Source organism: Coffea arabica, chromosome 9e (assembly GCF_036785885.1).
Source record: "Coffea arabica cultivar ET-39 chromosome 9e, Coffea Arabica ET-39 HiFi, whole genome shotgun sequence".
NCBI lineage: Eukaryota > Viridiplantae > Streptophyta > Magnoliopsida > Gentianales > Rubiaceae > Coffea > Coffea arabica.
Window position 1 is genome coordinate 40,525,996 of NC_092327.1, and position 26,618 is coordinate 40,552,613.

Consider the following 26,618-nt stretch of genomic DNA (forward strand, 5'->3'; position numbering starts at 1 on the left):
GGGTATGATTATCATTGCTTGGAAAGAAAGAGAAAAAGGGTTTTACTTTTACCTACCCTGTGAAATTGGTAACGAAGAAGATGCTCCAGTTCGTGACTCAAAATAAGCAGTGAGTTGTTATCGGTGCATTTGTGGTCCATGCAGCTTTTAACTTTTTCTTCTCTAAAGAATTTGTTAGGGAGTGTAGGCCACACTGCAGCTCTGGAAAGCCTGAGAAAAGGTCATTCTGCAGGCGCGACACAATGAAGGGGTGGGGGACCCTGCCCCTGATGATGCCTTGTTTTGTTTGGACTTAAAAGACGAACAATACAGGACTTTAGCATAGGGAAAAGAAGAGCAGTTTAAACGATGCTCCATAAAGAAAAGTGTGTTCCTTCTCTAATACTGTAGAATAGGAATTAAATGGTGGCAGAGGGAAAAAGAGCCCCGGTCCGGTGCGAATTTTGATGACATTCCAATCCAAGATCACAGGGTCCTGTGACTACCGGATTTGGGGCAGTATGACCGTCCCTGCACGGTTCATGGTCCAGATTGGACCTCAAAAAAATGTGCGGCTCAGATAACAAGTGGTAACTCGATTTCCGCGCCAAATGTGGGACCCATCACTATCTGTTGTGAAAATACAACCTGTGGAAAAAAAGTTACACGGTGAACAAAAGAAATTACGCGCTGTTGATGAAGAGGAAATTTGTCAGGGACGGTTGCACCTTCAACCGTCCCTGCCCCGAGTCCGTGACTACCCGATGGAAGGAAGGGCCTAGGAACGCTGTGCGCGCCCACATGGGAGAGCAAAACCACCGGTGGGGAAATGGCCGGGGGAGCGTGCTAGAGCTAGAGTCCGGCATTATCCATATCCAATTGGCTTTCTTTTTCTTTTTGGGGGTTCTTTCTTTCTTTTTTTAAACAACGAAAGCATCGTACGATTCGGCTTTAACATTTTGTTGATTGTGTCATAGCTAATAATATATTAATTCGGATGTAGTTAGTCTTATCCTTGGATGAATTGCTTTTGCTTTTTGGAGTTTAGAGTCAATAAGAAAAGACAAGAATAAAAGGTTGGATCACTAATCTTGCTTTATTTTGTGCGCTGGTAGTTCAAGAACAATTTCTGAATACGTTTTCATGGACATTTTTTTTTTATAAAAAATATTATCATGCTTGCATTATATATACATTTTTTTTCATTGATTATATATGTTGTCAACCATGATTTTATCTCGCATACGTCACATCTCACGAAAAAATGCTATAATATTTGCTTTTCAATGTTTTGTCCACAGACCTAGTGCAGTATAAGATGAAAACTTCTACAAGGCGGCCACCCTTTGTATAATAATGCCCGTTTCCTTTGACAATTTGAGAAATAGCTTGCCAAATTATTCCATCTCAAATATTAAAATATTAAATTTCTCTACATTTCTCTCTCCCTCTCCAAGCTTAAAAACAAAAGGAAAGCTTGTAGTGCAGAAATTGGGATAACTTTAGAAACCTCCCCTAAGGGGAGCTTTTTGATAATTTCACTAGCGTCGCTTGAGATTTGTAAAATTACACTAATCTCCCATAAAATTAAGGTTTTGATAACAAAATCAGTCCAAATAAAAAAAAAGTAACATTTAAAAAGTATTTTAAGGAAATAGATGAAACTTTTATTCCATAAATACTCCTTATGTATGTGTATAAGTTATATTAATAAAAGAATGAAAATAATTAAAAATTAGAAAACAATTAATACACACATTTCACTACTTAAAAAGTTCACATTCAATACATTAAATAACACAAATAAGCAACAAAATTACACTAATGAACACACGATTTAACAAAACAGACTAGTCATCTTTCTTAATATGATATTTGTTATGATTCTTATGATTTTGAACAAAAATTTTTTTTTTTGAATTTTGCCTTTCTTTTCCCTTCTTTCTCTTTCACTTCTACGAAATAACTTTACAACTATCACAACTTTAAGAGTTTCAAAAAAAAATTTCTCATGACTGAGGGTGTAAGCGAACCAAACTGCTTGCAAAGCCTTGGTCAAAAGTTTGGCTCGAACTCAGTTTGCCTGAATTTGCGCTCGAACTCGAGCTAATCGTTTTGTGTAACGAGCCAAATTCGAACATCAATAGTAACTATTCGAGTACTCAATGAACTTAATCGAGTATTTATATTATTTATATATTATATATTTTAATTATAAAATGACTATTATGAGTTAGTATTTTAATAAATTTACATGAGATAATATTCAGTAAAAAAAGTGATAGATGACAACAATTGTAATTTGATAAATCTAAAATGTAAAAAATTAAAAACAAGAAAAGAAAAGCTCAAGCTCGATCTCGAGTAGTTCGAGCTTTGATAAGACTTGCAATTTACTCGAACTTATATTTGTAAGACTTGCATTACGTTGAGTCAAGTTCGATTTCAAAATTATATATATTTGTTTGAGCTTGAACTCGAGTATGGTACTACTTGAGCTTAACTTAACTCAATAGCATCCCTACTCATGACCAATCTTCTTTTGTCCTCTATTTTCTGTCTTCTACTAGAAAGCCCTTCTTCTTACGTCATTATGTACAATTGATTTCTCGTCATTGTCAAATTATGTCAATCACAAAATGATGCCATTTGATATATCAATTGGCATTATTTTGCAATTGCAGGTTACCGTGTACAATTGATTTCTGATCATTGTCAAATTCTATCAATCACAAAATGGTACCATTTGATATTTCAATTGGCGTTATTTTGTAATTGCAAGTTACCATTCATCATTAAAGAAATTTCTAACAATTATTTCCATTAATTAGTCACTAACAATTAATTAATACTCTAATTACTCAATCGTCAGATATTAGTTTCTAGTAAGGCATAAAGTCTAGGGTACATCGGTAAATTTTTCATGTGATGTAACTAACTGAGCTCACAATTATGCCAAGGGAGGTGAATATAATTTATAAACTTCAAGAGAGCTGGTGAAATTGTTAGAAACCTCCGAGGATTTTAAAATTACCCCGCAGAAATTCTCCCCGAATCTCTCATCGACCATTTTGAAGAAGTAAATCCTGAGGAGATTGCATCCTTGACCAGTAGCTGTCGACTGCAGTGGACCAAAATCTCCCCACCTATAAGTTATTCTTTTTCCCTCACTGAATTCTCCGGTCCAGACACCCGATGGAATCCTTCGGATGACCAAATGAAACAATGGAAAGAGTAGTCAGTCGTGCTACAGTTGAGAGGAAAAATCATAAGCAGTCCTGTACGAGATGGAAAGCGGTGATTGCCTGGCTGGTCTCCCAGAATAGAAACAGCCAGAATCGAGAATAGACGGAGAAAAAGACCCCAAAAAACTTTCATTCATCTTTGCTACGGTTACTTTCATTACCCCAAAAAAACCATTTCAACTACCACACAGGATGAACTAACTACCAAAGAGCTTCAACCAGATCGTGATCATGTAAAAGATTATTACACAGCAGATACCAGCCGTTTTACCTCCAACCTTACACAACAGCTTGTTTTCGCAAGAAACTCAGTTCTGAAGACATCCTCTACATAACTGATAATCACGTCAATGCTTACTATTGTTTTAGTACCTTATGTTGAATGATACCACTTGAGAAATGCTGACTAATGTTGGTTTTTCCTACGTGCTTTTGGTGTTTCAATTTTCTGGTGTAGGATGGGGAATGTTAAACATAATTATGAAGCCCGTCAATTTCATCCACTCACACCAACATTCTGTTTTCTTCACTTGATGATTGGGCAAGTTAATCTTTCATGGAAGAGAACACTAAGAGAAAAGAGAAAACACCATCATGGTAATATCTACTGTCACCACCTTTATCCGATTCACAGAAGGGATAAACTGGAAAGTAAATCTTGCAGAAGTCCTCCAATTACAACTTCATAATAAAGCACAAAATGTTCCGTCTGTGTACAACAAACTATTTTGACAGACGAAACCTTGGATCATGAACAGGGGAAGGCAGTGAATGCAATCGCTGGGTCAAGCACCGATTCGCTACGCAGGATGGAAATGTAATCCATGTATACCCAAAGCATAAAGAATCTTGCCTTCTTGTATTCCACTTCAGTCTGGTAAGGCAGTTCCTCTTTCAAGATTGTTTTTGATCTCCAGAGTATATTTGCCGAAGGCACGCTCAATCTTCTTATTGAAATGCTCATTTCGGTCATTGATGGAGTCGATGTCCTTCTCTTCACGGTACCTTCTCCTCCTGCTAAATGCTCTGCGCTTTTCTTCCCTGTCCTTGAGCTCCTTCACCATTTTGTCAATTTTTTCTTCCGCTATTTTTGGTGCCTGTCCAGTCAGAAAAAATAATATATCCAGCTCCCAAAAAGCCCAGACAAATATAAACATACCAGAACATCAGTGCAAAAGAAAATAATCAGCCGGAGGATCAGTGTGTATACTTACTTTTCCATACTGGAGACTCGAAGCATCTCGGTAGAATTCTGGATCAGCTTCTTTCATTTTGTTGTATTCCTCTAGATCAACCTCAATGTTACCTGTTCTTTTCTTGTATGCATTGTACAATGTTTTCTGATTAAAGACTGTTAAAAAGGAAAACAAAAGTTCAGTTGCCCATCAAAGTGTTCATCTGCAGTGCAAAATCACACACGAAAAACCCATAATACAATCATAAACCCCAGCCATAAAGCATTAAAAACTCTAATTGCTTCATAAAAATAGCATCCTAAACTAGACAAGGGAGAGAATTTATGAGACCACTTTTGCAATACGTCAAGCGCAATTTGTGGAATATTTGCTATATTCTCAACTTGCAAATGTAGAGCACTTTAAGCAACAATGCAAAACCAAATCAACCAAGCCTTCCCAATTACTTAGTTGCCATTATACAAACGCATCTTCTTAATTCACAGGTAACATCTAATCCTTCTCTATCTGCCTCTAGCTGCTAAATTTGGTCTTCATCATTCAATAACCCATGTGGAAGGCAAGCAGGAGAGATTCATTAGTTACCAAGTCACCAACAATATAGTTTTCATGTTTATGGGGCTAAATGTCTTGAATGGAGTAGCTTGAAGTTCAAAATAGAATACAATTGGTAAATAATTTTGTTGAAGCAACTCAATCACAATGTCAATCTCAATCTGAATAATGAATATTGTGATGCCACACTCTCTTATAAGCAGATTACTTAGGCTACAGAATACAAAGATACCTATACTACAATCATGCGTATGCAAATCCTCCTTACACGTGCGTCCATTTAATGTAGACAGAGAACGAATATATTACCATCCCAACCAGCTGGAGCAGGGTCCTTCTCCCACTTCTTATACTTTGTTTCTGCCGTGTCCTGTGTGTCTAGCATGTAAGCTTTACTCATGTCCAAACCATTGGCATCTAGAAGTCTACCGATTTTCTTCTTTCGTTCCTCGAGCCATTTCTGCTTAGAAATGCCCCTAGATTCTTCTGGAACTTCCATTTTTTTCTTTTCTGCTACCATGGCCGTTTGATTTGCTTTTCTGGCCTCATTCTGCCCACAAGGAAAAGCAGATTAGAAAACATCAGAAAATAAATACAATAACATAAAGGTTCAACAGAAAAACCAAAGTGAGTAGATGATGCAATTTTTCATTAATAAGAGACCAGAGTGAGGATTTAACACGAAAAAATCACGTGATTCTAACCATTTTAAGCCTTAGCTCAAACAACTTTTTCTGCCTTCCTGTAAGATTTGTCATGTCCACTCCCACATTATCTTCAGCATCAGAGCTCCTCTCCCCAGCAGAATCATTATTACCCCCATGTAAGTCTTCACCCTCATTAGAACTGGCGACTGGATTGGGCTGATCTCCACTATCATAGGCTTCCACTAGTTCTAGCACATTCCATATAGAAATGTCAATATGCATATATAATTCAAAAATATCAAGCCAATGTTGAAAAAACAAAGCCTTTCCAGGAGGAGGCTACTCACAGGCACAAGCCTCCTTTTCATGCACCCGATCTATGTTCTTACAGTAACCAATAACAAACTAGTACGATTGTTAGGTACCAATGCCTACTAAAGTTTCTTATCAACTGATCAGAACTCTAAAAACACAACCATCTATCAAAAACTATTCTGGACTTGCAGAGGCACACCCCAAACAATGACATGTACCACAAACATGTGAAATACTCAAAGTACTCATTTTAATTTAAAAGTTCATGACAAACATCCTTGAGAGAGTTACGAGGTAAATTCCTATTCTCTGGCCTAATGACACTTGTAAATGGTGAAAATGCAGTGACAGATGTAAATAAGAAAGATATAGCACAGGAAAAGAAGCAGGAGGCTGAAGCATTGCTTCTTGATAGTTCGGCTGCATCACAAATATCTTCAACCAGCTTATTTGTGAAATTCCAATAAATAGGCACAGGAAAGTATATCAAAGCAGTCACAAAAGGATTAATAATCAACTGCATCATCCAAGGCTAGCAAAATAAATGCTTGGAACAGTGAAGGATCAGAAGGGCAAAAAGGCCAGATGGTGGGTGCCGAAATAAGGAGACTGGGCTCCAAATAAGTTCAAGGATACTAAAGTAGACAGGGCAAGTTCAAAGCTACCCAGTAATCAGTAAAGGCACATATACCCTTAGATCATATTTAGTTCACAAAGATATTTAGCTCTTGCATGGGTGACCACTTCTCAGCATTTTATCAGGGGAGGACTCTGACTGATTGACCAAGCTCCCACAGCCATTCTTCCCTCAACTGTTCTCTGTTTCAGTTAAATTGAACCAGCTGACGAAGTTTGATGCATAAAGATGCCCATAAGGGTGCTATAATAACACTGGGCACCATCCTGCCGATATAGCCACCCCTAGATCTAAGGAATGGCAAACTTGTAAGTGTCTAGGAGTTGGGAAAGGTGAAAAACAGTGCCTAAAGTTGGAGGTAACAAGCTTAAGAATGTCTTGTTAGGTTCATTACAAGGTACGGTTGGGTGAAATTAGCATATAGGCTCAGCACAGCAGCATACAAGAATATAGTTAATATTAGAATCAATGGCTCCAGAAGCCAGCATACTATAGAAACAAATTTATAGCTATCAACTAACTACTTATGTTAATCCTAGAGTAAAAATAGGAAAAGCAAAGTCATCTCCAATTCAAACTCCCAAGTCCATTTTCTCATCACAGCTTTTAAGCACGGCACAACAAAAGCTTAAATTACCTAGACAACATGACTTGCAAGCTCGAACCAACTCATATAGAGGTACAATATTGGCCAATTCCTATCTCCAATCTCCAAAGAAAAGAACAGAAAATACAGTTGAGTGTAGGAAACCAACCTGTATTATTTGTATTCATCTTCTTCTTGAGCTCAGCAATGATCTTGAAACAATATTCACTACATTCATGGTAAGGGTTAGATGCATTCCTGCAATCAGGATGCACCCTTCCTCCTTTGGTCATCCCGTTAATACTGTATCACTAGGAATAGAAACATCAACAGACAACCATATCAGAAAAGGGATCAAGTTTCAAACAACAGCACAAAACTAATGGAATATGACGTATCAGATAAATCAACTGCAGTATACCCCACAAAAATTTAAAAAACTACATCCCAAGTAAGAATACAAGACTTCCAACTGATTACTCAGTCTAACACAATGCCTTCTCCAAACAAGAAAAGGGGGAGGGGGTACTGAACCTAATAACCTCGTCGGATTTGCAAGTAAAACCGAACCTAAAAACCATCATTCTTTAATTTCTAGAAGCAGTTACTGATCAACCGATAGTACCATAGTAAACGAATTGTAATCACCAAAACGTTAAATTAGGTTACTATTAGTCCTTTATCCCGAATCACAAGACAATATGAAGAAGTTTAGAGGTAATTCAGGGAAAGGTATTCTAATTGTAGCTGCCTTACAAGTTATGGAAGACCATACCCGGGAATAAGAGGACTTTGGGTCGATCTGTGTAGGTGCTCCGGTTTGCTGGTGTGCGGGGGCCAAATTGGGGAGCGAAGGAGGAATGATGTGCAGCGCCGGGAATAAGGGAGAGTAATGGAGGTTCGGCTGGAGGCGCAGGCGAGGAGTGAAGAAGAGCAGGGAAAAGCAGTGCTGCTATAAAAAGGGCAAAAGGGAAGACAGATAGAAAGAGGGCCGACGACGGAGAGGGCTCTGGTGGACTCCTCCTGGGATAAATACTTTCGCGGTCTTTGGTTGTGTTTCGGAATCTGTTATCCCGGGGGATATAACTGATATCCCCTGATTTATGGCGGCCCAAACACGCCCTTGATGCGAAATGAGGAAAGATTTTATGGCAAATTACGCTTTACCTCCTGTAGTTTAATATTTTTTTATATAACCCCCTTATAGTTTCAAAAATTATACATAACCCTCTCATGGTTTGGATTAAAGTGTCAAAATAACGGAAATGAACATTTATTTTTAAAATGTAAAAAATACTTTTATATAAAGTTGAAAATTATTTATTAATCAAGGGGGGTTATATGTATATTTCAAAAATCATAAGGGAATTTTATGATAAAATATAAAAATCATACAGGGTTAGTGTGTCATATATATATATATATATATATATATATATATATATATATATATATATATATATATATATATATATAAGGGTATTTTCGATATTTTTAAAAATTTCGTTACGAATGACCATTTCCGTCACTTTATTACTTTAATTTAAACTATTGCTTTTGAGATTATAGAGAGGTTATGTCAAAAATACTAAACTATAGGGAGGTGAAATGTAATTTGCCCAAGATTTTATACTAGTGGTATATGCGCACTCATACGAGTGAGGGTGCTTAAGAGGATGAATTGTGAATATCATTCACATACTCCCATAAAAAAATTGATAAAAAAATTCACATACTCCCATGCCTAGATATAGTATGATTATGCAAAACTAAAATAAAATGAAAGACAAAACAAATATAAATTGATGGAAAATCTCCCTCGCAACAAAACATATCAAGGAAATCCATGCGATCATCCAGGACTATTATGCAGACATTCCAATCAATCACCTTTAAGCATGTCTATAGGGAGGCAAACTTAGTGTGCGGATTTTTTGGCCAAGATGGGTGTAGAAGCAGAAGAAAATTTTATTTTGTTTGATTGTATTCCCTTGGCAATTTCTAGACTTTTAGAACTTGATTGCAGAGGCTTTGCCCTCCCTCGGTTTGTAAACCTCTGTTAAATGTTATTTTGAATGTAGTCTTTCTTACCACCCAAAAAAAAAAAAAAAGAAGATATGGTAACTGGAGAAGTTCTTTGTCATGGTATCAGAATTGGTGGCATAATGATGGCATAGTAATTGGAGAATTACTTTGTCATGGTAGATGGCAAAAGATTTTTTATGGAGTGAAAATTTAAAAGTTGTAAACATGAAAATGTTTAGAAGTTGTATGATGTCTAGCAGTTCAGTTTAATGTATAATTTGGTTAATTGGGTGAAAAGGAGTTTATAATCGCAGAGAATTAGTTTTGCAGTTGTATAGTTTAAGGAATTGTGGTATATCGACAGTTATTGGGTAATAATTAATTCGAAGGGTAAAATTGAAATCACAAAAAATGATACTAAATTGTTTCTACCAAACTAAACTCTTGCTCCTGCTTTATTATTGTAGACATAATAATATTGTCAGAAAATCATACTGCGTTTGTTTGGATAGGAGTTTATTTGGATGATTTATTTGAAATAATTACTGTAACACTTTTTGTGATGTAATGTATGTGAGATAAGAAGGAGATTGGAATCTGTGAAGCAAATTATTTTTTTTCAAATTATCTCAATCCAAACACACTAGTATTATTGTTAGTATTGTTTGATAAGTATACTAAACCACTTGTACTGTTACATTGGATTAATTAACTAATGAGTTGTTTGATACATACACGTTTGGGAATTTGGGGAATGAGAATTGGAATGGAAATTATAATCTTCACCTTCAATGTTTGATTTCAATTAACATGCCTTTCATAATTCCATTATATTAATGAGTTAATCCATTTCAAATCCAAGTAGGAATGGTAAGGTTACATATTTTAAAACTTCTATTTTTAGAAAATGACACCCGTTATACTTAACCAAACAAATGGTAATTAATTTGCATGCCGATTTCTAACCCTCATGCTTGTAAACCAAACATCCCTAAAGCTACTTGTGAATTGCTTGCAAGTATCGAAATGCCCCTTGATTTATTAACATTCCCCCCCCCCCCAACTTAAACAGCTTTGGAGTTCACATTCAACTCGAATGGTGCTTCTTTGGACTTCTATAAAACAAAAATTGGCAATAACAAAATCCTTGGGCACAAGGGAAAGTTAGAGAAGACCAAGTTGTTGATTTATGTCCAAAGAATAAAATGGAGGAAAGTAACATAATCTTGGACTCACTTAAATCTCTTAAATGCGTCTTGTTTACTTCAGATTTATACTTTTGGCTTCCAAACAATTTCCCTCTTAGAGTTGTGTGACATAGGGTGAGACTGGAGGTGCTATCAAGTCGAGTCGAACTCGAGTAGCACCATACTCGAGCTCGATCGAGTAAAAAAATTTGGACTCGAGCTTGATTCGATGAAATAAAACTAAACTCAAGCTTGACTCGTTTGAGCTTGAGTAAGCTCGAGTAAATATCAAGCCCGAGCCACTCGAGCTCGAGTTCGAGTTTTAAAATAAAACTATAATTTTTTTAAAAAATATATAATATATAATATAATATAATATAAATAAAATATGAAAGCTCGATTAAGCTCGGCGAACACTCGAGTACTTATTTCTTGAGCTCAAACTCGACTCGTTAAATTTAACGAGTAGCTCGAGCTCAAACTCGAGCTCGATTTTACCGAGCTCGAGTCAAGCTTTTGATCAAGCACTCACGAGCAGCTTGACTTGCTAGCACTCCAGGTGAGACTTTGTCAAGACAAAAGTGGTTGAAAATGGTCAACTAGAACTTTAGGGGGAAGACAAACTAAGGATGCGTTTGGTTCACAAACAGGATGAGAGGGATTTACTTATTTCCAAACTACTCATTTTGGGTTGAGTCATCCTTACATGAGTAATCTTATTATCTAGTGTTTGATTGGTTTTATATTAGCTGCGAGGTGTTAGGGAATAACATCATCCTGTGTTTGCGTTTGGTTAGATATAGGATGAAATGGAATTACGTAATTATAAACCACAAGATCCTTTTGTCAAATCAACAATTAGAAGTTTTAATCGAGCCTGATAAACCCAAATTCGACTTGTAAAAAGTAGATATTTTGGATTTTGGATTTCAAGCTAACATTCTGAGACCACATTCAGGGACACAAATATATTGGAGTTTCGAGCTTAGTTTTAAAAGCACCTTGGGGGAAAAAGATCATAACACTTGCTTGCGGCAATTATTTTTCCACAGGTAAAAAAATTTAAAACAAACTTGCTATTTCTATGACCTTTATTTTGCAGTACAATGGATCCACTTTTTCCTTCTAAATCCTTTGTTTTGAGAACCCTTTATTGCTAACGGCAGCTAGTGGGAGAGAAAAGGAGCAAGACTGGGCAAATTACTGTATTGGATATCAAACACAGCATCCACTGACAATCACTTCAATCTTTTCAGTTACATACCCTAATAAAAAAAAAGTTCTCTACATCATACTAGTATAAATATTTAGCATGCATCATCAAGAAAATTTTAATAGTAAATCAAGTACAAGAAGAAGGTAAATCACAGAAGTCCCTCTTTCGGATGCATTATTTGGGTTTGGATTGGTGGATGGCAGTGGTGCTGAAGCAGACGTTCCTGATGCAGTAGTATTGCTGGCTGCTCCTGCTTGACTTACATCGACACCAAACCTCATCCCATCCAGACAGTGCCCAGATATGTCACAAATAAACCAATACTTCTTGGCTTCTTTGAGCTCAATTTGATCGCTTCCACTTGTGTATTTTGCCACAACTCCACTGCTTGCATCGCAAGATCGAAAGGTGGCCTCACTCACTTCATACACATTATGTTCCCCTTTTGTATACTTGAAAACTAATCCACCAGAGAGCAAAAAAACATGTAACTAGTGATCAAGGACTTTTTCTTTTTTTGTAGTTCTTCGTTATGGAAATCGTAGAAAAGAAAAATTAACTTGAGGGACGAAGGATGAATATACATACATATATACATACGTACCCAAAATATCATCAACCGTGAAGTTGTACTTGGTAGACCAGGCGAGATAGTTGACTCCAATGCTCCAATTATCCTCATCACCTACCGTGTAAGTCTCGCATCTGGCACCGCACAGCAGCAGAACACAGACTAAAGAAGCATGCAAGAAGCAGCTGAAGGAGATGCCATAGCGAAGCTTAATTTCTTTTTTCATAGCCTGAAAAGCTATAAAGATGTTGATCGACCGGAACCCTTGTCAATTCTGCACAGTTTCACCTATCTTCCACCATTGCTTAAAACAGAAGACTTTCTTTGTACAGTTTTATGTAATTATACGAAGACAGCTACAGGGTGATTGATATATTTGGCCTGGTGTGACTTGTTGGAAAACACCGGCTTGTTGTGGGCCTTTTCCCACTTGCAATTTCAATATTCATAAATGCTACTAGCATTGAGGGGGCGCTTGGTTCATGCTCCGGAATTGGTATTGGATACGGAATGAATTATAAAAAATCAATATGGGTATAAGCTCCGGCTATCATTGAAATCACTACTGCTTGGTACAATTTTTAGTGGAATGGGTATCAAAATTATTATTGCATTTTTGCCATATCTTTTTCTTTGTTGGGTTCAATCATGCGGAGCCTTTAGCAACGATCACCAGCCATCATCCAACTACAGAGAATTTCTTAGGCTGTACAGCATTCATTTGGCGGAGAACGAGGCAAAGCAAATATACAGACTTGCTTGGAATACTCTTCGCACCCAGATTTTACAAGTCAACGCATACAACACAAAACAAAAGTAAGCAAAAGAAGTTACTGAAGAACCCATTTCCCGTTAGCTACTTGACTCCATTATAGCCAAACCCGGAGTTCCTTCATACAATACCAGCCATCATCAGACCATCCCCAATCAAGGCCTTCTGTTTTTTTTTTTTTTCCATTTTTTGTTCTTTCCTTTTCTTTTTTCTTGTCAATTGATACAATCCAAATTTTTGAGGGGGGTCTAGGGTTAGGATTTTGAGGGTGAGGAAGGAGTGATACTAGTGCGGAGGAAGGTGGAAGTTTTTGAGATGTCGAGTGATGGCAAGGAAAATTTTTGGATGCCATGGAAGAGGAGACAGAGTGGTGGGAGATGATGGGAGAAGACCGGAGGGAAGATGACTGAACGAGGGTGAAGGGATCAGCGAATAAAAAAAATGTTTTATAAAAATTATCTTGGAATCAAATATAGGAATTAACAAAACCCACCAATTCACTCGGGAATGGAGAGTTGCTAACTTTTTAGAATTCATTCCAAAATCTTGAATCCCACACCTATTATCCAAGCACTTAAAATGGATATCATTCCAAATCCTGAATCCCATGATAAGTACTACTAGTAGTTTGAAAACTTCAATGAAGAAAAATGAGGAATAAGAAACTGGATTTGTGGGGGCAAGCCGTGACCATTGATCTCGTTTGATCAAAATTATTAAACTCGGCTCAAGCTCAAGTTGAAGTTAATCCCATCCATAACTGTAAGAAACTGTTCTGCAATGATGAACCGACGTTCGTTGTAAATGGACTACTCTATAAATTGGTGTACAAGTAAATTAAGTTGTTCTTGTTTGGTTTGTACATAGTTACACTATGGAACTCCAAAACCTGGTGTGACATGTTCAAACTTGAGCTGAACTAATGACTGTGAGTTTGTTTGGACAACAAGAATTTGGAATAAAAATTTCAGATTTTGTTTTGCTTGCATCGTACACACAATTCCCAATCACCTTTTTATCTCACATACATCACATCACAAAAAGTGCTACAGTAACTGGATCAAATAAATCATCCAAATAAATTTTTATCCAAACAAACAGAATATATGGAGAATCGGGTTTGAGATTTGTTCCCCGATTGCATTAGAGTATTAGCAGTTAAATGAATCAAACTGATGGTTAGCTCGACTCGTCTAGGTTCGTTCGTGTTTGATAACGGTTCGTTCGAAATTTTATACGAGTCGAGTTCGAATAAATATTTTAGCTCTATAAGTAATCGAATGAACATGAACTCGTTCGCGAATTTAAACAATTGTTCGCGAACATTGGTCTAATTATAATATCACAAAATTTATGGTTAATATTATATTCCTAATTTCTAATTTCAAGTTTAATTGTTCGCGAACATGGATCTAATTGTTCGCAAACGGCTTGTTTATATTAAACGAGTCAAACTCGAGTTCAAACTCGAACTAAAATTTTGTTTAAGAGCCAAACACAAATTTGAAACTCGAATATTATCGAACGAATACAAGCTTTATTTGAATAGTTTAATGAACATATTCGATTTGACTTGACTCGACTAGTTTTTAACTCTAAGATTTAGTAGTCTCTGCCGCATTGAGGAAACCAAATTTGGAATAATTTGATGCCAGCAAGTCAACGTGCTCAAATAAGGTATAAATAACGAGTAATCCAAACACACTAAAATTTCGCCCCCGCGTGAATGGTCCAGCGGCAGCGCCTCTCACCAGTGAACCCTGAGGTCACAAGTTCGAGTCTCCGCTATGCTGGATTCCTCCACGCACTTAATGCGTTCGGGCCGGGTTGGGACGCCCGGCCCGGACCGTAGGGGATTAGTCGGGCCCCGTAATGATTGACCCGGACATCCCTGTGTCGAAAAAAAAAAAAAAAACACACTAAAATTTCACTTGATAGCAGGAGAAGAACAATTTTTACTTGAAGCCCAAGCGCATTAGTACTAGTGTAGCACCCACAAGAAGCCCAACCATATCCATCATATTCAGTTTAGTAATTATGATCAGGCTACGACATCGTATACTACTATTTACGCTCGCCCGAGAAGACCTTTTCCCCTCCCTCAAGAATTTTCCAAAACCCTACTGCAACGACACTGCCTATTCTACTGTGTCCCCATCCCAAAACCCTCCAACTTCCAAAACCCTCCATCTGATTCATTGATTGTAAGAAAAGGAAAAAGAAAGAAGAGTTTGGGACATGGCAGGAGGGAGATTTAGGGAACTGTTGAGGAAGTACGGAAAGGTCGGATTGGGTGTCCACTTTTCTGTATCTGCGGCTTCCATCACCGGGCTGTACGTGGCGATTAAGAATAACGTCGACGTGCAGGCCTTGTTCGAAAAGGTCGGCGTGCAGGCCCCGTCCAAAGGAGGAGGAGGAGCAGAACCCGGAGGAGACCAAGATCTCAATACCAACCCCGAGACTTCCACCACCACCTCCACAGATGGGTTCGTCGTGGAGGAGGAGTTCAAGAAGAGGAATCGGACTGCCGAGCTGGCGGCATCCAGTGGTGGGGCACTGGCTCTGGCATTGCTGCTTAACAAGGCTCTGTTTCCTATAAGGGTTCCCATCACCCTCGCTCTTACACCTCCCGTGGCCAGGTTTCTCAGGAGCCGACAAATTATCAAGAACGGTCTATAAGTTTTTCACTACTTTACCTTTTTATTTTTGCAAATCCTTCCCCCTCCCCCCCCCCTCCTTCTCCTTCTTGCCCCTAATGGCAGGCTGGGGCCGGGGCTGTGGCTGGGGGGAGAGTCATCAGAGTTCTTGTCTTGATGCTATTTGCTTGATATTGGGTTCGGGTTTGCAAGTTGTGATTTTGAGTCACATTGCTGAGGAGACCATTATGACGGAGATAAAGGAACATCTGTGAATTACTGCTATTACATACTACTAGTATTTATATATGGTTCTGCAATTTGTGTAATTTCTCTGGAATTTTGGTCTTTACGAATTTTTGGGGCTGAGACTGAGGATTCATTCATTAGCCTTTGTTACTAAAAGGTGAGCCTGTCAACAGAAGTTCATGTTAAAATCTTCAAACACTCCTTAAAAATCAATAAACGCAAAAGAAGGGATTTCAGAAGAGTGCTAATATCATTTCCCTCCATTCTTGAGTCGACTTGGGTCTATTTGCAGTCTTGTATACTGAAGGCAATCTATGTACTAATTGTGGATATATGAACTATTTTTGTTCACCCTGTATTAGTTCATTAGTGTGCATCTGAAATCTATAGGATTAATCTTTTCTATATTGATAACGTTGAATGAATGATAACTATACAAAATTTGAATTTGAAATTCAACTTTTGCACATATATCATGTTATGAATCTAATAACGGTGATAATATAGATACTGTAATGTATATAAGATTTACTCAAATCTATATTGCTTCATCTTTCATGACAAATTGTTAACGTCAATCCTCGTTTGGATTTTGTTTGCATCATTAACACATTTTTCAATCAGTATTCATTTCAAAAACTTACCCCAAATAATCTACTAATAGTAACGATACTCGGAAGTCTCAAACACCTCGCCATACAGCTAAGTGGAGCTGTCACTGATCTAATGTACAGCTTTCTTTTCCTGGAACCAACAGGGTAACTAACTAATGGGTATTAAACCATTGTAGTTTTGAGTTTAAAGGGATGTTATCTCCTGCTTACTTGACACAGTACTAATTGCAGCATACTGTGTATTTCCTTCAGACTGCATTCATGAAAGGTGTCATGAAGAGCTTGGGGCAGGGTGATCATCAAATCACTGCATGAACATTGTTTTTAACGTCACGTAGGGACCTATAAAAATTTGTTCTATATCTTGTAAAATTGGACCTATAAAAATTTGTTCTACATTTTGTTTGTGGAAATGGACAAAACCAGCAGACGACAACGCCTGACCCAGTCATGGAGTCATATCAAGTATGCTTTAGATGCATATTCACACGAAGGGGGATGAAAGCCTATCACTCTCCCATGCCAGCCTGAGAATTAGACTCTGCTATATGTGGAATGGAAACCTTGAACCAAAAAAAAAAAAAAAAAAAAAAAAAAAAATCCCACCTCTTAAACAGAGATGCTATTTCTGGGTACAAATCCGGTTACTAGCCTTTTGTATTAGAACAACTCCACCTCTAATGATTAGCTTGCATTGTCTTCTATTTTAATCGGGGGTCCCAAGCGCAAGCTACCAAGCTTTCCCCATCCGTCTTTGGGTCGTTAGGATGGATTCCACTGCATTATCTAATGACATTTTTGCCAATCAGCAGGGTAACAATTTGAGACAACGAATCCTACAACTCCTACAAGCAAATCCTCATTACAAATTTTCCACGACTAGTGAGCTTTACCTAAATTGCAGAACAAGTTGGCAAACGACAATGAGCATCTCAGGAACGGAAATCTTCTTCAGCAGAAAAGTATCTTACTTAAGTTGCGAGTCAGTTTAGAGCCCACCCTCATTTCTGGATCTCTAACAAAACTGAAGCCCAACCAATAATGAGGTAGGGATCATAAGATCAATCATTGTTTCCAAAGTAAAACAAGTCATACAAGATCCAGGAATACACCCAAAAACAAAACAGGATGAAAAAAGAATACCTAGACTACAATAACACCTCTCACTCTAAAGGACAAACAAAAATGCCAAAAGATAGTACAAAGACTGTAAATACATGAGAAATCTCACTTCTCAGAAAAGCAATACAAGAAAAACAGAAGAGGGTATCTCAAATATATCCTCTTTCAGTGATGCAAAACTGGAAAGCTCTATGTAGGTACCCTGAGTAGTCAAAGCCATCAGAGATTGTAACAATGAATTAGTTGTGTTAGTTCATGAAATTTTACAATTAACAAACAGCAGCAGTAGTCCTTGGAACTTCTGCTCTGAAGGACTCGTCCTACTGGGCTTTTAATACATGATAATGCATCTTGGGTTTCCCAATACTAAAGTTAGACAGAATCTAAAGCTATATCAACTAAGACCATGTAAGGTCAAATGGTCTTGAAATCAATCCAGTTAAATGATTACGCTGACCTTATTGGATTTGGATGAAGAAGATATACAGCTGGCCCTGCAAGACTTCCAAGGTTATTGCAGGTGCTTAAACTCCTGACAGTTGGCTCCAATTTCACTTAACGATATGTAAAGTTTTGGCACAATCTTTGCCAGCATCAGTTTAAAGCCAATGGAATTTGAATTAGCATGGGTATTACTGCTAATGGAAGCATCTTTTGTGAGTGAACCAATAAGATATCCCTTCATATAAGTATCACAGGCTTTGAGGATGTAGTAACCACGTCTTCTAAAGTGCTGTTGGACAAGCTCTTCAAAGTCCTGGAAACAGTTTCATAGTAGGATTACAAAGACATTAGTAGCTGATTTTGAAATTTTATGCTTATATAGAATTATGCAGTCCCAATTAATGATGAAAAATCTTAGGCATGGTACAAAGGGGAACACAAATGAAGCAACGGAACCATACGTAGGCATCAGAAGTTTGAACATTGGATGCAGCATGGCACAAAACTCTCTCATGGCTGTTCCATAGAACTAGGTTTTATCTTTTGAAGTGATTTGCTAGCTTCTTTCTTAGAATAGAATAATCACCTCATGCAAAGGTGGAACAAAGGAACTTATCTGGAAAAAGCACTAAAAAGATTGAAAACTTTGCAAAGAACAATCATCAAATTGGTCCACCAACACGACATTTTTACAGAAGTCTCTAATGTGGATGCTAACTAAAGTTCAGATGAAAATCAAGAAAATATCAAATAAGATTGATTTTTGTAACACTATGACAAAAGCATTCAGCCTAGATAACAAGAAAGGTTTCTGCACCAAGAAAACCAGGAACTAAAAGTCAAGACGAACATCAAAGAAGAAGTAAAAATAACCAACTGCAATCTCCTAGCTTGTTCCACTCTATATAAAATCTATTCTTCTCCATCAGGTGAACAGATTAAAAAAAAGTAATATAACCACTTAAAACAGACAGCATGCAGTCTCAAAAACAAACAAACACAGTGAACTCTCCATAGTGAAACCCAGGACAAACTGTACATGTTCACATGAAACCATTAAATTGACAGAGGAGTTTAGGCATTCATCACCTTGGGAGGTTTCCGTATGAGATACATCATTGTCTTGCAGTTGAGTAAGAATGTATTCTCATTGTACGACAAAGAATTTTTCTCTCCCTCAGCTGTCCCAATTTGTTTGTCATATCCAGCTTCATTGAAATATGGCTTGGAATTTAGCACTAGCCCTTGAAGCGAAACTAGGACTTGAAGAATGCTCGATGATGAAGGATCCCACACCTCATTTCCTCTGCCTGTCCAAGTATTCAAAAGGCTCAAGCAAACTTTGCCTTCCTCATACAGATTCGGATTTATTCGCCACCCTCCAGAATGATAATAGGCAGACTGCAATGTTAAAGAAGCAACAGAAGACAAATAAGGAAAGAAGCAATTCTGCAACAGAGTTTAGTAGAATGCAAGTAGCTGCCGAAATAAAAGAACCTATCCAATCTATAAAAGAATTATCAATCTTTCTTACTGGTGGGACATCAGGGTACTCTAGTGGGAGGTGAAAGTCAAAGAAGAAAAGGCCATCTTGGTAAGGTGTTCCATACGCTCCAACTATGACAGCCCTCAATAGATCCATTCGATCTTCATAAACACGTACAAAGATTCCCTCTACAAACATTTGTAACAGTTTAGAACCAAAGGAGCTCATACTGTTTCCATGCAGTAATGTGAAATCTAGTATAAAGGATTTGAACATACCAGGAAGGTTATTCTGCAAAATATTCCAATCTTGTTGAACCTTCCTGAGCCACTTCCTGCTCGCATTATTCTGTGGTGAAAATGTAAAGGATTATTATGATCCAACTTCAAAGCAATGACAAGTAGTAGAAAGAGATTTAAGCATGTGATACATTAGACAGTGTTGCTACCAGCTCATCATTTTTGAAAATGAGTTGATCCATCAGCCATCATTTACGTGAAATTTGAATTAAACTGAATCGGGCTTTTCAACAAAATTAAAGCTGGTGATTATTGCATTGTTTTGTACTAGATCAAGGACATCTCAGTACTATATAGGCAGTCACAGCATTTAGAATGAAAAATAATAAAGTCAAAAACCATGGACAGACGACTAACCTGTTCATTTGCACCACGAAAATAATGATCGTAAGGATCTTTGGTGATATCAAATCCTTTGAAACTAGACGCTCGATCATCATGATAAGTTGGGACATTTGCTTCTGGCTTCAAGTTACAAAGAGCTTCAGCCGCATCCAATAAATCTGCTACCCCTTTGTCATCTTGTTCCTCTGCCTTCACTTTAGTGCTCAGACTTCCAATGCTATCACCACCATTAGATCTCTGGGAACATGACTCATCATCAGTATCTATTTTGACAGCCAATTCCCGCAGCTGAAGTTCATCATCACTCCTGGAATCTGGATCAGTGTGTTTTCGCCCCCTTGAAAATATACCAGAGGCCAACCTGGTCACGAACCCAAGTGCAGCCAGGGGAATGGAAAGAGCCCCATTTCTTCCAGAACTATCAGAGCCATCTTCATTGTCAATTCTGATGTCAGTGGCACTTCGATTTTTAACACCCTAGATAGCAACAAAATCTGTCATACATGATATCTTTTGATGACACATATCATATAAAATACAAAAAATTGCTAGGGCCTGTAACGTTCTTACTAAAAGTTTCAAGCATCAGAAACAATTTAGAAAAGAAAAAAAAATACTTGTCAGTCATTATTCCACTCCGCATCAAATAAAACTCTCTGGACATCTAGTTTATCAAGCTAATATTCTATAATCAACTCAAACAAAACTATCTGGTAGGAACCTATTTACTTTTGGTCAGTGGAGACAATCAACTAGCATATCTACATAATGAGCTGATAAATGCTGTGAAGTCTGCCAAAACACTTGAAGAATCCTGACCGTATCAACCATTATAAAACTTCTACACCATGTTTCCTTTTCCACAGGTTTACAAAGAAGCAATTGAGTTTTTAAGAAACATTTGGTGCAACAAACAAATTTCATTTAGTATAAACCTCATCAGCATTCTCAATAGTATCCATCTCATCATCCTCAACGGTTTCCCAGCTGGCTGCATCATCACTAATTTCACTTCCACCTGTAATTGACTCATCATCATCGCGACCAACAACATATATTGCTTGAGGACCAACCTAACAGGGAAAAGTACAGTGTCAACCATGTACAATTACAAACTCCTATACAATACAGTACTACAAGATGAGTACAATACATTGAACTGTAGAAAAATGACAAAAAACATAATACTATCACATGCAACAGAAAGCCAAAGTATGTCTCATAGCTGCAGTAGCAATTCAAACTGTTAGCATCCACTTTTTTTAGATGAAAATCTAAATAAGCAAAATAATCAAATATTCTTGGATGTTTCACTTCTTTGACATCTTACTATTCAAGTGCTTTGCAGTGTTGGTGATACACAACAAACCATTAGTTCAATTTTATATAACCACCTATGCATTTACCACCATCAATCACATTATGAGAATATAAGTGCAGATGTCTCTCTGGGTGTATACCAATATGTAATAAGAAGAGGAGAAAAACAATAAGGGTTTCGAAATTATATCTTCAACATATGAAGGAAAGGGAACCAGCACAAGACCAGAGTAAGATCATATAGTAAAGAAGAGATGGTGGATGAAGGCATCCCCATTTGAAACAAACTAATGATGTTATCACTAGTCCAGCAGAAAATGTACCATTGATACCATTCCATCAGCCCATGTGACCTCAATGTCACCATTCCTGAGTCCAGTAATATTCCCAACCCAGGAGAGATCTGAGAATTCAGTACAAACTTCATCAGTTGATTCATCCTCAACCTTCTTACATCCAATGTGCTGTTCTGCATCTTGCTCTTCCTCATATGTACCATGCAGCAGCTCAGACTCTTCAGCAGAGTTAGTAGTGGATAGAATTTCTACTGGAAGAGAAACAGGTGATAATCGAACAACAACATCTCCATAGCAGTAATCATAGTCAGGATGGCCCTCCAACTCATAAACGCTTACTACTTCTTCTTTATCAAATTCTCTGGGATCCTCAGCCCTAGTAACTTGCTTTAACCACCTCACATGAGCTGTCTTCTCCTTTGCATTAACACTTTTCACAACCCCTACACGTCTAGTTTCACCAGCATCATAACCGTCATCGGCAGCTTTCTCAACTATATACTGTTCTGCAACAAATTCATGATCTCCCGGACTCTCAATAGGAATCAAACTCGTGGAATTTATACCTCTTTTTATTGTTCCATCCTGCCAGGCTACATCAACACTAGTCCTAGTATTAACGATCAACAGGGCTCTTTCAAAATTGTCCTCTTTTTTCCTTGCTTTTTTGTCCCTCCTGACTATAACTTTACGGATCTTCTTACGATGTAAGGGCCAAGATTCATGGACTGACTCCTTGGAAATAGACAATGAACTAGAACACGAACTAGATTCTGCAGGAGCTTTAGCTTCAGCCTTCCCATTATTTGCTTCCAGTGAAACCTCTGCATCAAGTCCTATTAATTCACCGTTCCCATTTGATTCCTCCGAAGTGACAACTTCAGAACATTCTGCTCCTGTTTGAGCAGATTCTGATTCCTCATTGACAGAATCACAAAGTTCTAATTTTGATAATCCCTTGTCCAGAGGAATGCTGGACAATAGCACAGGTGAAGGAAGAAGGCACCAATCACCCAATTGCCAGTTTGCATGTGAAAAACAAGACAAAAGTTTTAAATTTTTGGGACTTTGCTCTTCTGCTGGCGTTGTAGAAGAGTCAGGTCCATAACCAGCAGAAGCAATCCAATATATGAATACAGAACCTACTGTAACTTTAGTCACTGTACCCTCTAGACGGTTAGCTTTCCATAAGCCAGAAAGCCATCTTGAGTTCTTAAAGACTGACGAAGAGTTTGCCTTGACACGCTGCCCAGGATAGTAAGGAAAGTGCCCATCTTCGAGAATATTCTTGCCAACAGGTTTAAGACGAAGTGGGTCAGCTTTCATAACTTTGCATACGGAGCCATCATCAAAAAGAACTGTGACATTATCCAAAACATCATCAATTCTACCTAACCAGGGACCAAGAACTACATAGTCACCGATTGTGAAATCCCTGACACGTTTCAAGTCCCTGGCAGAAATATTTTCAATGATAGAGCCATCATGAGTTAATAAATCAACAGAAATATCGACATCTACCACGACACCCACTTGACCCGTTGGGTCTGAAGCAGCAGCAACATAATCCCCATGCAGAAATCCCCGATCAACAACTTTCACATTATTTATACTTTCTGTCGTCTCAGATTCATCTATCCAGAGCACCCTAACTTGATCAGCTGGGAGGTTATGATTCTTTTGACTATCAGAATCTTTAGTCTGGTTAACTTTTTGAGAGTTATCCACTTCAGCATCTTCATCGTCACCATCATCGTCATCTACCTCATCATCATCATCATCATCATCGTCATCGTCATCAGTTAAGCTTCCATCGGAATCAGAGTCACCAGCAACTTCAGTAACAATTCCAAGCTTACTATTGACACTGCTTCTTACAACATCTTGTCTGTATACATAGGATACATTCTGTAAATTCTTGAGAATATCTCCTGGTTTATTTGCAGGTATCACATTTTGGTTATAATAAAGTCCATTTACAGGTGAATCATCTTCCTTCAAATCAGCATCATTATTTGCGGTGGTTACTGGTACAACATCTTTGGAAGCAACATTGTGCTGCCCCGGCCCAGTATCCATCTAATGAACACATGAAGAAACTTGAGGAAATCATTAAAGGGAAAACACAAAAATAGAGAAAAAAAAAAAAAAAGCCTCCATAATAGCAAATAGGTTAAGAATACTTTTCATGCATACAAGAAGTGAGCTTAGACCAGCAGGTGACGACATCTCCACATGAACTATCAAAACTGCTCATGGTTCTTGATTCCACTCACAAAAGTACTCATGGTTAAACGTTAAAAAGACACCGAGAACCTCAATTTTCATGCTCTTAATCAGCAATAAGCTATCAGAATCAATTTTTTCTGCTTCTGCTGGAGCCAAAGCAAGAAATTTGCGTGAAAAAGAACTCAAAAACCATGCATCTTTAATTTAAGTATCCGTTGGCATTTAGAATCTAGTCAAATTTCATTATAAAAAACTTTTAAACTCTTCACACCGGCTATTTTGGTTTTTTATCACCAAGATGTAAGCAACACGCTAAACACCCGTGTTTCTAAAAGCAACCAGACCCATGTTTCTACAAGCAACCAGACCCATGTTTCTACAAGCAACCAGTCCAATCACATGTTCCAACATTAGCAGGACCGACTTTTCTTCGTGGTAACCACAAATGACGGATAGGTGATTCGACCAGTTTGAACCTCAAATTTTAGAACCCAAAATCCAATTCAAATAATAATCACAAACAAACCCTCATATACTCGAAAGAAAAATCCCACCAAAATCCTCGATCATCGCTCATGCCCAGCTGAAATCATTATTCAAATTGGAAAACAAGACAAGAACGCCCCTTCCCCAAATTAAATTTCAATTGAAAAAACAAGACTAAATCTACCAGATACTCATCAGAAACACAACAGAATGCTCCCTGCAAAAAGCAAACCGGCCACAATAAATGGGCTCAATGAGCTGTAAATTCTGATGACAAAATTACTTGCATTATTAAATAAATTCAACAAGAATATCTTAAAAATACGCGATTGCAGATAATGGCATTAAAAACAAACAAAAAAATGGCAAAGAACATAACAATACCTCAGAAAATCGGTGAATTTGGGAAGGGCTGAGAGGAGAGGGGTGTTTTGTAGGCAATAAGAAGAACTGATCCTGGAAAAATGAATACTACCTCATTATTATTATTTACCCACCACTCCACCTCCTCCTATGTTTTACTTTGTAATCGTTTCGTTTTCTTTTTTTTTTTTCCTTCTTATATATATATATATATATTATTTATTTATTTATTTTAGGCAAAGGGAAGGAGAAGACATTGGCCGAAGCCCAAGTATATTCGATTACCAGAGAGACGGAGGAGCTAAAGAGCGGTGAGCCGGTGACTAATGTTAGGCGTCCACTTTAGGGACATTATTGTAATTACGTGCCGTACAAGTACCGCTTTTCTTTTGTCTCAACTTTGTGTGCTTCTTTTCTTTTCTTTTCTTTTCTTTTTCCCCCCACCTTGAATTTTCAAGGTTGTGTACTTGAATGGAACTTGCAAAGCAATGCCGTAATGAAAAGTTCCCTTCCTTTAAACCTTTTCTTTGACAAAATTTAAATTGAGATTTTCTTGATTCTCCTTCAAGCCCCGATGGAATGTAACTTTCATTGACCGTGCACGAGTCAAGCTCGAGCATCTTGATTTCATTAGTTGAGCAGTAAATTTCATTTATTATGTTTGTAAGTTGTAATTTTAAAAAGTTAATGAATATCGAGATCTAGTTCTAAATTCGTATGGTTGGTTCGTGTATCAATAATGAGAAGCCTTGATTTAATGGTCAAGATCGATTCAGGTTCATGTTAGTATTCGTCCCACTATTTGATGAGTTAATTTATAGTAGTATTAACTCCGTTTGTATTAACTGTTTTTAGAGGTGTTTTTTAAAAATTTTATTGTACCAGAGTTTTTAAAGTATATTTTGGGATATTTTTAAAATATATTTTGAAATATTCAAGAGTAACAGAGTTTTTAGAATATATTTTGGGATATTTTTTAAATATAAAAAAAATTTAGACTACTTTTTAGAGCACTTTTTAGAGTGCTTTTTAAAAATTTTTATAATATTTGAAAAACTAATTTTTGAAAAATTGATGAATCCAAAGGAATTGTTAGCATTGGTCTCATCATTTGTGGGTAAAAGCTATTTATCAAATGCAAAACAAGGAACCAATGGCTGGTGAAGTTTTTGTAGCATGCAAGTGGAGGGAAATCTTTGTACGGGGAACTCTTCATGTTGTGCATATAAAGTAGAAATTCTTTCTTTCTTCTTTATTTAATAATGTTTTGAATACATGTAAATCATCTAGTAAAGATAAGCGCACGGCATGATAGAGGTGGGAATTGCTCTTTTCTAATTTCTCTTGATTCAATTAGGCTGTCTCTTAATATAAGTTAAAATAGGAATATCGTAGGAGTTGATAATTAATCAAAAAGCAAAAGAAAAAAAAAGTCGATAGTGACTTATGAATAAATGTAGTTTTAGAGTTTAGATTTAGCCTATTCTCAAATTAATCCAGGTTTCGAAATTACACTAATCTTCCTTTAGGTTAACTATCTTGTAATATTTAGATCCAATCAATAATTAAAATGTAATACTATAAGAGAGAATATTATATGAATATATGATTCCATCATTATCCCTCATCTACTATATTATTTAATTAATTTAATACCAGTCCACACATTAAAGAAAATACTAAAATTTGCTGTTTATTATTAAGAATCAAATCACATATAGTATCAAAGAACAGTATATCATTTTATATTTTTCACTTAATATAAGATTCAAATTATTCTTTTCAGTTACATATCTAT

General features: G+C 37.1%; 3 protein-coding genes and 1 long non-coding RNA gene across 6 annotated transcripts; 1 reads left to right on the forward strand and 3 right to left on the reverse strand.

The window, feature by feature from the left end:
* Positions 1-3,801: 3,801 nt before the first annotated feature.
* LOC113710388 (uncharacterized) lies at positions 3,802-8,215 on the reverse strand. The gene is made up of 6 exons (XM_027233360.2): positions 7,936-8,215; positions 7,330-7,471; positions 5,680-5,870; positions 5,285-5,525; positions 4,439-4,575; positions 3,802-4,321 (listed from the first exon to the last, which is right to left on the reverse strand). Exons 2-6 carry the CDS (start codon positions 7,451-7,453, stop codon positions 4,094-4,096), a joined length of 921 nt encoding a protein of 306 aa, XP_027089161.1. The 5' UTR covers positions 7,454-7,471; positions 7,936-8,215; the 3' UTR covers positions 3,802-4,093.
* A 3,790-nt stretch (positions 8,216-12,005) lies between these two features.
* On the reverse strand, positions 12,006-12,313 carry LOC113709658 (uncharacterized). The gene is made up of 2 exons (XR_011821278.1): positions 12,177-12,313; positions 12,006-12,048 (listed from the first exon to the last, which is right to left on the reverse strand). It is a non-coding gene; the product is annotated as an uncharacterized lncRNA (long non-coding RNA).
* Positions 12,314-14,939: 2,626 nt separating this feature from the next.
* On the forward strand, positions 14,940-16,064 carry LOC113709564 (uncharacterized). The gene has a single exon (XM_027232362.2). The coding sequence runs from the start codon at positions 15,170-15,172 to the stop codon at positions 15,608-15,610; it is 441 nt and encodes a 146-aa protein (XP_027088163.1). The 5' UTR covers positions 14,940-15,169; the 3' UTR covers positions 15,611-16,064.
* Positions 16,065-17,446: 1,382 nt separating this feature from the next.
* Positions 17,447-25,129, reverse strand: LOC113710337 (probable ubiquitin-conjugating enzyme E2 23). Of its 3 annotated transcripts, XM_072065347.1 has the most exons (9): positions 24,842-25,129; positions 23,939-24,674; positions 21,770-23,821; positions 21,062-21,199; positions 20,139-20,603; positions 19,761-19,830; positions 19,531-19,670; positions 19,086-19,397; positions 17,447-18,309 (listed from the first exon to the last, which is right to left on the reverse strand). In XM_072065347.1, exons 2-9 carry the CDS (start codon positions 23,969-23,971, stop codon positions 18,064-18,066), a joined length of 3,456 nt encoding a protein of 1,151 aa, XP_071921448.1. In that variant the 5' UTR covers positions 23,972-24,674; positions 24,842-25,129; the 3' UTR covers positions 17,447-18,063. The 3 variants fall into 3 exon arrangements, with proteins under 3 accessions (XP_071921448.1, XP_071921449.1, XP_027089087.2); XM_072065348.1 differs by lacking the exon at positions 23,939-24,674 and having other exon boundaries at positions 21,770-23,841; XM_027233286.2 differs by lacking the exon at positions 23,939-24,674 and having other exon boundaries at positions 24,842-25,128.
* Positions 25,130-26,618: the final 1,489 nt, after the last annotated feature.

Excerpts from the sequence above, each read along its gene's own strand:
- LOC113710388 (XM_027233360.2), bottom strand. The coding sequence starts at position 7,453 with ATGACCAAAGGAGGAAGGGTGCATCCTGATTGCAGGAATGCATCTAAC. Across the intron at positions 4,576-5,284 it reads TGCTCCAGCTGGTTGGGATG|TCTTTAATCAGAAAACATTG; the intron begins GTAATATATTCG and ends CCTTTTTAACAG. Across the intron at positions 4,322-4,438 it reads CGAGTCTCCAGTATGGAAAA|GCACCAAAAATAGCGGAAGA; the intron begins GTAAGTATACAC and ends CTGACTGGACAG.
- LOC113709564 (XM_027232362.2), top strand. The coding sequence starts at position 15,170 with ATGGCAGGAGGGAGATTTAGGGAACTGTTGAGGAAGTACGGAAAGGTC.
- LOC113710337 (XM_072065347.1), bottom strand. The coding sequence starts at position 23,971 with ATGTCGTCACCTGCTGGTCTAAGCTCACTTCTT. Across the intron at positions 20,604-21,061 it reads CTATTGAGAATGCTGATGAG|GGTGTTAAAAATCGAAGTGC; the intron begins GTTTATACTAAA and ends GTTGCTATCTAG. Across the intron at positions 19,831-20,138 it reads TTCGTGGTGCAAATGAACAG|AATAATGCGAGCAGGAAGTG; the intron begins GTTAGTCGTCTG and ends TTTTCACCACAG.